The sequence below is a fragment of the Bactrocera neohumeralis genome, chromosome 6, assembly GCF_024586455.1.
Source record: "Bactrocera neohumeralis isolate Rockhampton chromosome 6, APGP_CSIRO_Bneo_wtdbg2-racon-allhic-juicebox.fasta_v2, whole genome shotgun sequence".
In the NCBI taxonomy this organism is placed as follows: domain Eukaryota; kingdom Metazoa; phylum Arthropoda; class Insecta; order Diptera; family Tephritidae; genus Bactrocera; species Bactrocera neohumeralis.
The window spans coordinates 40,695,964-40,709,942 of NC_065923.1; the positions used below are offsets into that span (position 1 = coordinate 40,695,964).

General features: G+C 40.4%; 3 protein-coding genes and 1 pseudogene across 3 annotated transcripts; 3 read left to right on the top strand and 1 right to left on the bottom strand.

The window, feature by feature from the left end:
- Positions 1–474: 474 nt before the first annotated feature.
- Positions 475–1,108, bottom strand: LOC126762876 (A-kinase anchor protein 14-like). The gene is made up of 2 exons (XM_050479921.1): positions 998–1,108; positions 475–936 (listed from the first exon to the last, which is right to left on the bottom strand). The coding sequence occupies exons 1-2, from the start codon at positions 1,007–1,009 to the stop codon at positions 532–534; spliced, it is 417 nt and encodes a 138-aa protein (XP_050335878.1). The 5' UTR covers positions 1,010–1,108; the 3' UTR covers positions 475–531.
- Positions 1,109–2,334: 1,226 nt separating this feature from the next.
- LOC126762875 (A-kinase anchor protein 14-like) lies at positions 2,335–2,837 on the top strand. The gene is made up of 2 exons (XM_050479920.1): positions 2,335–2,346; positions 2,406–2,837. The coding sequence occupies exons 1-2, from the start codon at positions 2,335–2,337 to the stop codon at positions 2,835–2,837; spliced, it is 444 nt and encodes a 147-aa protein (XP_050335877.1).
- A 3,852-nt stretch (positions 2,838–6,689) lies between these two features.
- On the top strand, positions 6,690–7,167 carry LOC126762882 (A-kinase anchor protein 14-like; annotated as a pseudogene).
- Positions 7,168–9,765: 2,598 nt separating this feature from the next.
- LOC126762869 (A-kinase anchor protein 14-like) lies at positions 9,766–10,365 on the top strand. Its single transcript, XM_050479910.1, has 2 exons — positions 9,766–9,813; positions 9,887–10,365. Exons 1-2 carry the CDS (start codon positions 9,802–9,804, stop codon positions 10,328–10,330), a joined length of 456 nt encoding a protein of 151 aa, XP_050335867.1. The 5' UTR covers positions 9,766–9,801; the 3' UTR covers positions 10,331–10,365.
- Positions 10,366–13,979: the final 3,614 nt, after the last annotated feature.

Consider the following 13,979-nt stretch of genomic DNA (forward strand, 5'->3'; position numbering starts at 1 on the left):
TCCTCCAGTCTTCTCAGAGCCAAAGACTCGTTTACCAAGATCGAGACATTTCAAAAAGTTCATGGTATTTATAAAAAAAACAAAGTAGTAGATATTTACATTGAGGTTTGGTAAGTTTTTTAACATTTGAAAATTTATTGGAATGCCTCGTTCGAACTGTTTGGTCAAGATGTCAGTTATTTAATACTTGGCTCCTGATTGCCAATTTCAAAGATTTGGGTGCGGATCTTGCTGTGGTGCGCTAGGACCGAGAAAACGCTGGTATTAAATTTACTAAGCGTAACGGAGTTATTTGCTCAAATTATTTCCGATATATTTTTCTAATATATCAATTCCTATTTGTTATATTTGACAGTTTAATTTCTAATTGGAATTGAATGACACCCTCAGGAACTACTCATTCTTCTCTGTTAAAAGATCAGGCAGATATGAATTTTTACCATATTATAGATAAGAAATAAGTTTTCTTATGGGTTTCTAAAATTACAATAACATTTATTCAGACATTTTTTTATCGGGTATGCAGTTGTATTAATGGTGAACAATGTGGGCGACTGGAGCAGCATGAACCACTGGTACGACGGGCGCAACAACAGACTTCACAACCGGAACATGATGAACCACCGGGGCGGAGTAAGTCTTCACTACTGGAACTACGGGAGCAGCATTAACCACGGGGACGACTGGAGCAACAGTCTTGACTACTGGAACCACAGGAGCAGAGTAGGTCTTCACAACCGGAGCAACATGAACCACTGGAGCTACAGCTTTCACAACAGGTGTAACAATATGCGCATTATTGTGCACTTGAGTGATGCTCTGGTGGGAGGTGGCAGATGGAACGGTGTGTACAACGGCACCGACTTTGGCCACAACAGGTTGAGCGATGAAACCAGGAGCAGCGGTGGCGATGGCGAAGAGAGCGGCGAAGGTAATCTGGAATGATTTTGAACATAATTTTATATTTTATCCTAACTTAATCACTTCGTGGTCTTACGTATTTGAACATGTTGCTGCTGTTGTATAGTTTGAGATATGGAATCTAACTGATAATTTACCATTGAATTCGTGCGAAATTTATAGTGTGCAAATCAGTATGAAATCCAAGAGAATAATAATTGGCAATGTGACATTGATTTGACACTACAATAATTCACCAACCTGTTTAGGTCACTAACATTTCTATTGCGACTAAGGGGCACTCATGCTAAAAATGCTTGGTCAGTGCATACAAATATAAACACTTCATTAGTAATTTTTACACTTTCATATACCATATAATTAAAAGCAATAATTTGCACAGAAAATGTTGTCGGAAAATGTATCTGAATAGCTTCTCTTTAATGTTAGTTACACTGCGCTGCCAAGGGAGCTTAAAATTCCATAGCTCAACCCCGAAACGCTGAGTATCTTCATAAATAATTTTCCCTTTCTAGAGCCACATTTCGACAGTTACCTAACAACCAAACTGGAAACAGTAGCTGTTTGCGACTTGTCAAGCTTTAGAGAGCAGTGAATCCAACAAATCAGTTCTTCAAACAAACAAATTTAAGTGACCTCTTGATTTGTATTAAACTTGATGCTTTAATACAATCCATAAACGAATGAAAGAAGTGGCCAAAGACCCGAGAATTTATTTTTGGAACTGCCTGTAATTGCAATGAACTTTATTGATTTTCCTCAACTGATATATTGATGCTATTTTTATAAACCGAATACTATTTTTATTTCGATAACAACGAACTTGTTTTTAACACACAATTAACCTTGTATTTCTCAAAAAGTTTGGCATAAAAATATCTCGAATTGTGGGCGCCTAAGGTTCGTCTAGAGCATGTTCTGCTTGATAATCCATCACTGTCAATAAGTGTTTTCTTATTCTATGCTCCGATATTCACATCTCTTTTTTGTTTACTCTTTTTACATATGGGCACTGCTGAGGCCGCGACTTGCTGCTAATAGGCTTTGAAAAGGGTGTAGCGTCTGACGCGCATGCGCTGCCAATCACGTTGGATTATTGCTCAGAATAATGTTGCACAAAACAGCACAACGCAAAAACTGGTTGTTTGTGGTTGCTTAATGTTTGTCTAGTAAAAATTTTCAAGTTCAATGCCGGCCATGCAAGCATTGATATTTGCAACAAACTTAAGCAAATATACCGTTGAAAATAATCAAAAAAGAAATGAATATAATATTTAGTAAGCTGCTTACTAAATTTTTCATATTTTGTAGTTGCGAAATATTTCTTATAAATATGCTGCGAGAAACATTGAAAGATATCAGTTTCCGCAGAGTTGCCTTGCTGTAAACAGTTACAAACACCAAACGAGCAAAATGTTCAAATATGTAAGTTATAATTATTTGTGGACTAAGAAATGTGATTATAATCAATCTTTCAAACATAGATTACCTTAGCCGCTCTCTTCGCATTCGCCACCGCTGCTCCCGGTTTCATCGCTCAACCCGTTGTAGCCAAAGTAGGTGCCGTTGTACACACCGTTCCATCTGCCACTTCCCACCAGAGCATCACCCAAGTGCACAATAATGCGCATATTGTTACACCTGTTGTGAAAGCTGTGGCTCCAGTGGTGCATGTTGCTCCAGTTGTGAAGACCTACTCTGCTCCTGTGGTTCCAGTAGTCAAAACTGTTGCTCCAGTCGTCCCCGTGGTTCATGCTGCTCCCGTAGTTCCAGTAGTGAAGACTTACTCCGCCCCGGTGGTTCATCATGTTCCGGTTGTGAAGTCAGTTGTTGCCCCCGTGGTGCCAGTAGTTCATGCTGCTCCTGTTGTGAAGACAGTTCTTGCAGCCCCTGTCGCTCACTTTGTTCATCACTAATTATACTGTGATCTTAAAGTTGTTGCATAAATATATAAGATTTTAATCTATGAAATCCCTTCGTCTTTTATAATTTTTTCAGAATTATAAAATATTGACTTAACTTGGAGTAATACATATATTATTAGATATCCTGAGTTTAAAGGAAATTAAAAAACCTTCACTCGCCTATATACTGTTTGAAAACTATGAAGTACTTAATTAAACAAATGGAATCCTGCAGGTTATCATCCTGAGTGACAAACAAGGAACGTTAGACAAACAAGTGTTGGAACATAATAAGAACTAAAAATAAAAGACTTTGTTCAAAATTCTTACCCATTTGGTAGTTTTCATATCAATATAAGCCCTCTTGCATCAAACATTCAAAAATGTAATTAAATTTCGGTTAATTGTATTTCAATAAATATCTTGCTAAGTGTGATTTCTACGCCAAATATGACTGTGATCTGTCAACCAGTTTGTTTGCAGCAGCTGCTTAAGTCCGTACACCTCAGAAGTGCGTTGCGATTTTTACAAGCGACAAAAATATCGAACCAAAAATTTGTCTCAAATTTTATATTTCTAATCAATTTTTGAGTCCGAAAAAGTTGCGAATTTTGGAAAAGGCTTATGATAAGCCAGCTTTATCAAAAACACAAGCCTACGAGTGGTACAAAGTCTTTAAAAACGGTCGAGATGTTGTGGATGACATGCCTTGTTTTGGACAACTTTGGACCTCTTCAACTGATGAAAATAATTACTTTTATTAAAAAAGTGAAGGATATAGCGCTTAAAAATCGCCACGCAAGTGTTAGAGAGATGGCAAAAGAGCTCGACATCTCTCGCGAGTCCATTGGAATGGTTTTGGTCGATATTTTAGGTATGAAACGCGTTCTTGCATGACTCGTCTCGAAAAGGCTGATGTTTGTTTTAAAGATTAACGTAAAAAGGTCCCTTTGGATTGGTCGTGCGAATTCCGATCCCACATTCATGGAGAGCATGGATTTGTAAGTTTTACATGCAGACAAGTCTACAGTCATATTGAAGCGTTTGCGTGAGAACAACCGTTGAAAACGGCTGGAATTGTGGAAGAACAATTCATGGATTTTACACGATGATAATGAACCATCATATCCAGCCACGATTGTGACCGAATTTAAAACCAAAAACGCAGTGAATACGATATCGATCAACCACCGTATTCACAAGATTTGGAGCCATGTGATTTTTTCTTGTTTCCCAAACTGAAAGTGTTGCTCCGCGGAATCCGTTTTCAGTCGATCGAAGAGATAAAACAAAATTCGCTGAAGGAGCTGAAGGCTATACCAAAAAGTGCTTTTGAAAAGTGTTTCGAGGACTAGAAAAGTCGTTGGCATAAGTGTATTAGATCTGGTGAGGATTATTTTGAAGGCGTCGCAATAAATATTTATGAATATTTAAATATCTTGCTTTCTATTTACATTTCCCGGCTACTTTTTTATTACAATGTATATCGGCATTATATACCTCAACATACTGTCATAACCCCAAGCATATTTCTGATATGAAAACAACTAATATTATAATTGTTGGAACCCGCCATTTATCGAATAATATCAAGAGCGGAGAAGATCGGCAATCAACTTGCCAGGGTACAAGCTCCAAATTTAGTTACTATAGCATATCTGAATTATTATTCTTTTGTTATATCCTTCTTCTTTACTATCGTAGAAACCGCTTACGCGCTTATAGCCGAGTTAACAACAGATTTTCGCAAGGTGGCGCCAATTGGAGATTCGAACCAAATCCAGGTCCTTCTCCACCTGGTCCTTACAACGCAGTGGAGGTCTTCTTCTTCCTCTGCTTCCCCCGGCGGGTACTGCGTCGAATACTTTCAGAGCTGGAGTGTTTTCGTCTACTCGGACGACATGACCTAACCAGCGTAGCCGCTGTCAATACAATGTCAATGTCGTCGCATATCTCATAGAGCTCCATCGTTCCATCGAATGCGATATTTGCCGTGGCCAACGCGCAAAGGGCCATAATCTTTCGTAGAACTTTTCTCTCGAAAACTTGCAAAGACGACTCATCAGTTGTTGTCATTGTCCATGCCTCTGCACCATATAGCAGGACGGGAATAATGAGTGACTTTTGTTTTTCTTCGTCGAGAGAGGACTTTACTTCTCAATTGCCTACTTAGTCCGAAGTAGCTCCTGTTGGTAAGAGATATACTGGGTTGGATTTCGAGGCTGACGTTGTTGTTGGTGTTGATGCTGGTTTCAATATAGACGAAATTATCTACGACTTCGAAGTTGTGACTGTCAACAGTGACGTGGGTGCCTAGTCGCGAGTGCGACGACTGCTTGTTTGATGACAGGAGATATTTTGTCTTCCAGAAGAAGGTTGAAGAAGTCACACGAAAGAGAGTCGCCTTGTCAGAAACCTTGTTTGGTATCGAACGGCTCGGAGCGGTCCTTCCCGATCCTAACGGAGCTTTTGGTATTGCTCAACGTCAGCTTACACAGCGGTATTAGTTTTGCGGGGATACAAAATTCAGACATCGCGGCATAAAGGCAGCACCTTTTCGTGCTGTCAAAGGCAGCTTTGAAATCGACGAAGAGATGGTGTTTGTCGATTCTCTTTTCACGGGTTTTTTCCAAAATTTTGCGCATTGTGAATATCTGGTCAGTTGTTGATTTGCCAGGTCTAAAGCCACACTGATATGATCCAATCAGTTTTTTGACGGTGGGCTTTAATTTTTCACACAATACGTTCGATAGGACCTTATACGCGATATTGAGGGGGCTTATCCAGTTTGCGTTGGTGGTGAGGTCTCCCTTCTTGTGGATTGGGCAGACCACACTTAAATTTCAATAGTTGGGCTTACTCTCTTCCGGCCATATTTTACAAAGAAGCTGATGCATGCTCCTTATCAGTTCTTCGCCGCCGTGTTTGAATAGCTCGACCGGCAATCCATCGGCCCTGCCGCTTTGTTGTTCTTCAGATGGCTGATTGCTATTCGAACTTCTTCATGGTCGGGCAATGCAACGTCTGCTCCATCGTTATCATTTGGGGAACTTTCACGAAGACATCGACCAGCTGGGCAGCGGCACCTTCCCAATTAAGGGACCGGATATTTCAGGTGCATGCCGTCAAAATGTAGTCCTTAATTCGTTTGCCATGGTCGTCATCAAAAGGGAGGTCTCTCATCCGAGGCTTGTTATTCTTTTCCATTGGGTGCGTTTTTTACGTGGCGGGTCCCAAACCCAGCGCACAATCCTATGTAGGGTATATCACTAAATATTGAAGTAATACAACTCAATGTTAGAAAACTTTATTTGGACTGCAGTAAATTGTTAACGTAAAATAATTAATAGGATCTATCAAACTGGTGCTGCTATACTATAAGAGAGTAATTATGCTCAGTATTCAAATGACGTTAGAGTTTTAAAATTTGGTCAAGTCATTATTTCAAAAGGCTTTCTGCACTGTGATTATATTAAAAATCATTAACCAGAAGTTTCAATTTATAAATCTGAAACGAGTACAGCTTTGTTAATTATTGAATGAAAATTCAATATACCCGTATTCAATCAATTCAATTCAAACATAAAACTTACAAGAAGTGAACCAGTTTTGTATTTAACGCTGGTCTCTTCATTAGTCTGCATTTGCTGACATTTAAGTAATTGCATATTGTTGATTTTCAAATTTGTTTTGCAAATTTAAAGTTCAAGTTCATTGCTCCAGTCAACGCAATTGAATAATCTAAAACGCAACTCCGATTACTTTTCGGTACTATAAATAGCACAAACATTTATTGAGATATCACCAATCCGTTTTCACACTTTAAACAGTAGCAACCGGCACCACAACATTACCGACAGCAACATGTTCAAATACGTAAGACCACCAATTTATTGAATAGAAATATATTGTACAATAATACTCCCTTTTTATTTCAGATTACCTTCGCCACCTCTTCGCCATCGCCACCGCTGCTCCCGGTTTCATCGCTCAACCCGTTGTGGCCAAAGTGGGTGCCGTAGTTCACACTGTTCCATCTGCCACCTCCCACCAGAGCATCACCCAAGTGCACAATAATGCGCATATTGTTACACCTGTTGTGAAAGCTGTGGCTCCAGTGGTTCATGTTGCTCCAGTTGTGAAGACTTACTCCGCTCCTGTAGTTCCGGTAGTTAAGACCGTTGCTCCAGTCGTTCCAGTTGTGAAGACTTACTCCGCCCCCGTGGTTCATCATGTTCCAGTCGTGAAGTCTGTAGTTGCTCCCGTGGTGCCTGTGGTTCATGCTACTTCAGTTGTAAAATCGGTTTTTGCTGCTCCTGTTGCCCACTTCGTCCACCATTAATTGTATAAAAATGAAATGAGTAAAAAAGTAGCGAATAAAAGTTATTGAAATTTTTGAAGAATCAAAAGAGAATTATTTCTAAACTTTTTAATTTCTTAAGGTCCACCAGGATTTAGAATTTATTAGATGGCTAGTGAATCCTGGTTATTCAAGCATTAACTCAAGATCAAATATGAATCGTACTGGTCCATTTAAGTTGCACGAGTAAAGTGAATCGATAAATATGTATGTTTTCCTCGATTGCTAAACCCTTAAAAATTCATCTCAGTTGTCTATCCATCTCAGTTAATGACGATAACATCGAAAATGCTAAAAAAGCAGTGCTTGAAAATCATTGAGCTAGCATCAAAGAGGTTGCAAAGCATCTCAGCATATCTTATGGAGCTACTCAGCACATTTTTGTCAATATTCATATCTAAAATACCGTGTCAGTGTTAAGACTCGCCTCATATGTCCTGAATGCGTCGTCACCATTTAGCATGATTTTGACTGATTACGAAAAGAGGGCCATCGAACAGTCAGATTTAGCTTCCTGTAACGTTTTTCTGTTTGCGAAACTGACAAATCCTCTTTGAGAAACGCGCCATGGGTCCATTGGCTCAATATAAAAAAATCACAACTTAATTTATATATAATCAAAGATCAAATTTCATCTTCTTCTTTATTGGCGTAGTTTGTCCCCAATGGAAGTCTTCCTCTGCTTCCACTGCCGGGTACTGAATCAAAACCTTCAAAGGTGAAGTGTTCTTTTCTATCCGGATAAAATGTCCCAGCCAGCGCAGCTGCTGTCTCTTAATTCGCTGACTAGTATATCAAAGTCCTCGTATATAACGTATAGCTCATCCTTCCATCGGCTGCGGTATTCGCCGCTGTCAATGCGTAAAGGATCATAAATCTTCTGCAGAACTTTTCTCTAGAAAACTCGTAGCGTCGACTCATCAGATGTTGTCAGCGTCCATACCTCTGAACCATATAGCAGCACGGGAATAATGAGTGACTTGTAGAGTTTGGTCTTTGTTCGTCGAGAGAGAACTTTACTTCTCAATTGTAGCACCTGTAAGCAAGATTTATTCCGCGTTGAATTTCGAGGCTGGCATTATTGTTGCTGGTTTCAAGATAGACGAAATTATCTACGACTTCGAAGTTATGACTCTTAGCAGTGACGTGGAAACCATCATTCTTCTAGCTGCACGGTTGTTATGGCTAATATATACGTAAGCCAGTAGCTGACCACTCTTGTATGTAAAAAATGTTATTTTTCCAGGATTAGACTGAAGTAGCCGCATGATAGGGAGTTGCCTGGTTTGAAACCTCGTTTGGTATCGAACAGCTCGGAAAGGTCCTTCTTGATCCTGACGCAGGTTTTGCTATTACTCAACGTCAGTTTATACAGCCCTCTCTTTTCATGACTTGAGTTCTTATGTCATTCCTTTTGAATCTTAAGTGTCTGTATATCCAGGAATATGACTCGATTATGTGGTTTGGTTTCATCCGGGTCCTTGTCCATCTTGCTCTGTACTAAGGTCGTAAGAGAGATAATATCACCTCTCTACGCGTCGGTGACACCCTGTTATCCCCACTAGCGGGTGTTCTTTCCCAGGTCGGAAGTACAGACCTCTCAAGCATTAGGTGATAGAAGTTCGAGTACGCCTTTGGCCTGGTTATGTCTGAGTAGTCCCCAGGTATTGATGGCTTGAGCGGAGAGATGAGCAAAAGCTTGTGGAAGTTCATTCTGGAATACCTGGAGGCCATTTATAATAAGTGTCTCTGGGAGGAATACTTTCCACGCGAGTGAAAAAGAGCTAGGGCTGTTGTCTCTTGATGGACTCTCTGCTTGGGCAGCTCAAGCCACTCTGTAAGTATTGAGCATATGCGATGACCTTCTTCTTCTGGCCAAGGATCACTCGCGGTCTGAGAGAGCGGGGGGACAATTTCATTCATTTAGAAACCACTTTTTTATCTTACGAGTATAAAAAAATTAAAAATTCAGACCAAATATGAGTCGATGGTGTATTGTTGACTATCTAAGCGGGAAAATTACTACAAATACTCTGGGGATAATAATAAGGAGATTTAACTTCAAACTTCTTGTATACTCATAAAATCATTCCCCCAAAAACCCTCAAAGACTTTGCGCTTATTAAGCAGCCCTCAGGAATACCGCTGTGCATGTAGGAATTGGAGGTGATTACACTTGAAATAGCCATTCTCTCACCTAGGTTATTTGAGATAATGCAAATTGTGTTGCTTCTGAATCGGTTGAGAGCAGTAAGACACAACACATATATGACATGAACTTATAATAACGAAAGATCCAAAGCCAACATGTATAGACGTAGGTCAGTTAGATTTCCATCCGCTGTCCATTCATTCAAAGTGTGCGTATAAAAATAAAGTCCGAAATGTAGAAACCGGTTGCTCTTTAATTCACAAAAACTCCACACAATTGAATTTGCTTTTAATCGTGCACTTTTCTTCTCTCATTACCAACAACAAAAAAGCTATGATAATCAATTTGATTGATGTTGGGCTTGGTGCTAAGCGCCAAATGGTTTTGTATAAAAAGGCTAAGCGAATCCAACAAAATCATCAGTTCCCATTTAACTGTCAACCAAGCACCAATAAAAACTCAAAATGTTCAAATACGTAAGTTGACTGCAGCTCATCTAATTTATATAATCAAAATCTGTTGACTATCATAATCTCTATAAAAATTAAGGTCGCATTCTTTGCCCTCCTCGCTGTTGCTGCCGCCAAGCCCGGTCTGCTCGCTGAGACACACACAATCGTCCAACCAGCTGTTGTTGCTAAAACTGCCTATGTCGATACAAGCGCATCCTCGGCCATAACTCACCAGAGCCATGTGAACCTCGTCAGGAAGGTGCCAGTTGTACCAGTCGTCCACGCCGCACCCGTCGTACATGCAGCCCCCCTCTTGAAGACCATCTCCGCTCCAGTTGTGCATGCAGCCCCTGTGGTTCACTCCGCTCCAGTTGTGCATGCCGCCCCCGTAGTTCATTCAGCTCCAGTCGTCCATGCTGCTCCCGTTGTTCACTCCGCTCCCGTTGTTCATGCTGCTCCAGTCGTCCACTCCGTGGTCCACTCAGCTCCTCTAGTCAAAACTATTGTCTCATCTCCATTGGCCTACAGCATCCACCATTAGAAAAATATGTAAATTAAGGATGGTATGAGAAATAAAATAGCACGAAATTGTTAACAAAATATTAATATAATAAAAAGACGCTTTTATAAAGATATTTATGAAATTTCCATATTCCGAATAAACATATACAATATATTGATATAAACCTCTTACCTTTGGTAATCCACTCCTTCAGAAGGCTTGTTTTATATTGACGAATCTATAAAAAATAATACTCTAATTCCATGTCGTATGTGTGCTGATTATGCGATCATAATAATACAGGATTTGTCCGGAAAGTAATAGGATTGTACTTCGAAGCATGCGCACACCGACTGTATTCTGTAGAGGGCATTCATAGCTAACGAACGACCGGCTGGTCAGTTCTTTCCAAGCACCTGGAGAGTCAGGATAAACGTTTTCGCGTGACGTGTGAGTGGAGCAAGCCGATAATTCAGCGTTCGTTGGAACAGAGGTACATGATTAAATTCTGTGTAAAAGTTTTACGTGGAAGTCCTCAAGAGACTCAAACAAAGGGTCAATCGGGTCCGACAAGACATCACAGTCGATTGGGAGTTGCACCACGACAGCGCCCCGACTCTTACCCCGCCTTTCTGGTGAACAGCTCTCTAACAAAGGCCCGCATCCTAAGGCTTCCGCAGCAGCAGATTTTTTATTGTTTCTTTGCCTGAAAAGGCCGATGAAAGAGGATCCAAGCAGCATACACCTCGGGTCTCAAGGCTATTCCGGAGGATGTCTTCCGTGCCGCTTTCAATGCTTGGGAATTGCGCTGGCATCACTGCATTGACGCAGAAGGATACTACTTTGAAAGTTTTTAAAGTACTATTGGAACGATTGGTTTAATAAATATTTTTAAATCGACTCATTCCTATTACTTTCCGGACAAACTCTGTATGTGATGTGATCATAAATGAGTATAGATCACTTTCTGAAAACGATAATTTCCTCAATGTTTTAAAACAAAATTCTAAAATTTATTGAGTTTTGAATAAAAAAAAAAGAAATATATATTGCGAAAAAACCGATCTATGTTTTGGTCGGTTGTATTAGCCGCACGATTCCTTTCAAGTTGGCGTTTGGGAAGCATTTGCGATACTATCTATTTATCTATTTTTATATGTTTTCTGTACATAACATTGTATATATTGCAATTTGAGGGATTAAAAGATTGTCTGAAAATCTAGAGAGGCTTAGAATTCAGTTTATAAGACTAGAGCTCAGTGTATACGTAATTTTTATTTTTATTGATTATTTTTTTTAGTAGGTGATGTTAGGTAGTCTGTATTGTCTGAGGCGTCGTCTTCACGCTTTCAGTCCTACCGGTTGGAATTGCTCCGCACTCCGTTTATTATCGGATTGGATATTTCCGCCCTTACGCACCTTCGAGGCAGGGGAAGCACTGTTGCCTCTAAGCCTGTTCCTCAATCTTATTTCGGCTTCCTCAAAAGTTCCTTCTCCTGGAGGTGCCTTAAAAACCATTTTCAACTAGCACCACTCATTCCCCTTCTACCAGGGTCATCAAGACCACCCGGACGACATATTCGTGGTAGAGGAGGCAGTCTTATCCTGCGTCTCTTCTTCCTTTTGCTAGGCCCTTCATGCGGCGCAAGTCCGTTGCGACTCCCCTCAGTTCGGAATCGGTACCGCTGTTGTTGCTATTGCCGTTGTCCTTTGTCACTTGAGTTGGTCTTTGCCTGGTCATAGTTGTTGGTTTGGTTTACGTTTTGTCATTGTTCATCTTGTTCTTACGACCTTCGGCTCAACGAAGTGAGCGGCCGGGTCTACGCAAATATAGCGAACTGAAAGGTCCGCCACGACAGAGCCCATGACGCGGTAAGGCCACCGTTACTTCCCAATTCGGCATGGCGCTGGGAAGGCTTTGCTAGAATATAGCCGAATTTAACTCCTGGGTGTGAATCATCTAATGGGCACGGGAGTCACATAACACTCTGGATTAGAAGGTGGTCGCTCTTGGTTGTCGCAAGCGTGCGGCATCCGACAACATGCCTGAGCAGTGCAAAGCAACACCGCTCACACCGGTTGGGGGCTGCCAAGTATGTCTTACGACCTAAGTCTACCATGCGTGCCTACCATTCGCTGTGGCTTTCCTTATATTACTCTTAGTTATGTAAGTATTTAACATTTCTAGAAAATTATAAAAGTCGAAGTGGTTTTATAGATTAAAATCTTATATATTTATTCAACAACTTTAAGATCACAGTATAATTAGTGATGAACAAAGTGAGCGACAGGGGCTGCAAGAACTGTCTTCACAACTGGAGCGGCATGAACTACTGGCACCACGGGGGCAACAACTGACTTCACAACCGGAACATGATGAACCACCGGGGCGGAGTAAGTCTTCACTACTGGAACTACGGGTGCAGCATGAACCACGGGGACGACTGGAGCAACAGTTTTGACTACTGGAACCACAGGAGCGGAGTAGGTCTTCACAACCGGAGCAACATGAACCACTGGAGCTACAGCTTTCACAACAGGTGTAACAATATGCGCATTATTGTGCACTTGGGTGATGCTCTGGTGGGAGGTGGCAGATGGAACGGTGTGTACAACGGCACCTACTTTGGCTACAACGGGTTGAGCGATGAAACCGGGAGCAGCGGTGGCGAATGCGAAGAGAGCGGCGAAGGTAATCTGTGTTGGAAAGATTGATTATTATCACATTTCTTAGTCCACAAATAATATAACTTACATATTTGAACATTTTGCTCGTTTGGTGTTTGTGACTGTTTACAGCAAGACAACTCTGCGGAAACTGATATCTTTCAATGTTTCTCGCAGCATATTTATAAGAAACTTTTCGCATCTACAAAATATGAAAAATTTAGTAAGCAGCTTACTAAATATTATATTCATTTCTTTTTTGATTATTTTCAACGGTATATTTGCTTAAGTTTGTTGCAAATATCAATGCTTGCATGGCCGGCATTGAACTTGAAAATTTTTACTAGACAAACATTAAGCAACCACAAACAACCAGTTTTTGCGTTGTGCTGTTTTGTGCAACATTATTCTGAGCAATAATCCAACGTGATTGGCAGCGCATGCGCGTCAGACGCTACACCCTTTTCAAAGCCTATTAGCAACAAGTCGTGGCCTCAGCAGTGCCCATATGTAAAAAGAGTAAACAAACAAGAGATGTGAATATCGGAGCATAGAATAAGAAAATACTTATTGACAGTGATGGATTATCAAGCAGAACATGCTCTAGACGAACCTTAGACGCCCACAATTCGAGAAATTTTTATGCCAAACTTTTTGAGAAATACAAGGTTAATTGTGTGTTAAAAACAAGTTCGTTGTTATCGAAATAAAAATAGTATTCGGTTTATAAAAATAGCATCAATATATCAGTTGAGGAAAATCAATAAAGTTCATTGCGATTACACTTAGTTCCAAAAACATGTTTCGGGTCTTTGGCCACTTCTTTTCATTCGTTTATGGATTGTATTAAAGCATCAAGTTTAATACAAATCAAGAGGTCAATTAAATTTGTTTGTTTGAAGAACTGATTTGTTCGATTCTCTGCTCTCTAAAGTTTGACAAGTTGCAAACAGCTACTGTTTCTAGTTTGGTTGTTAGGTAACTGTCGAAATGTGGCTCGAGAAAGGGAAAATTATTTATG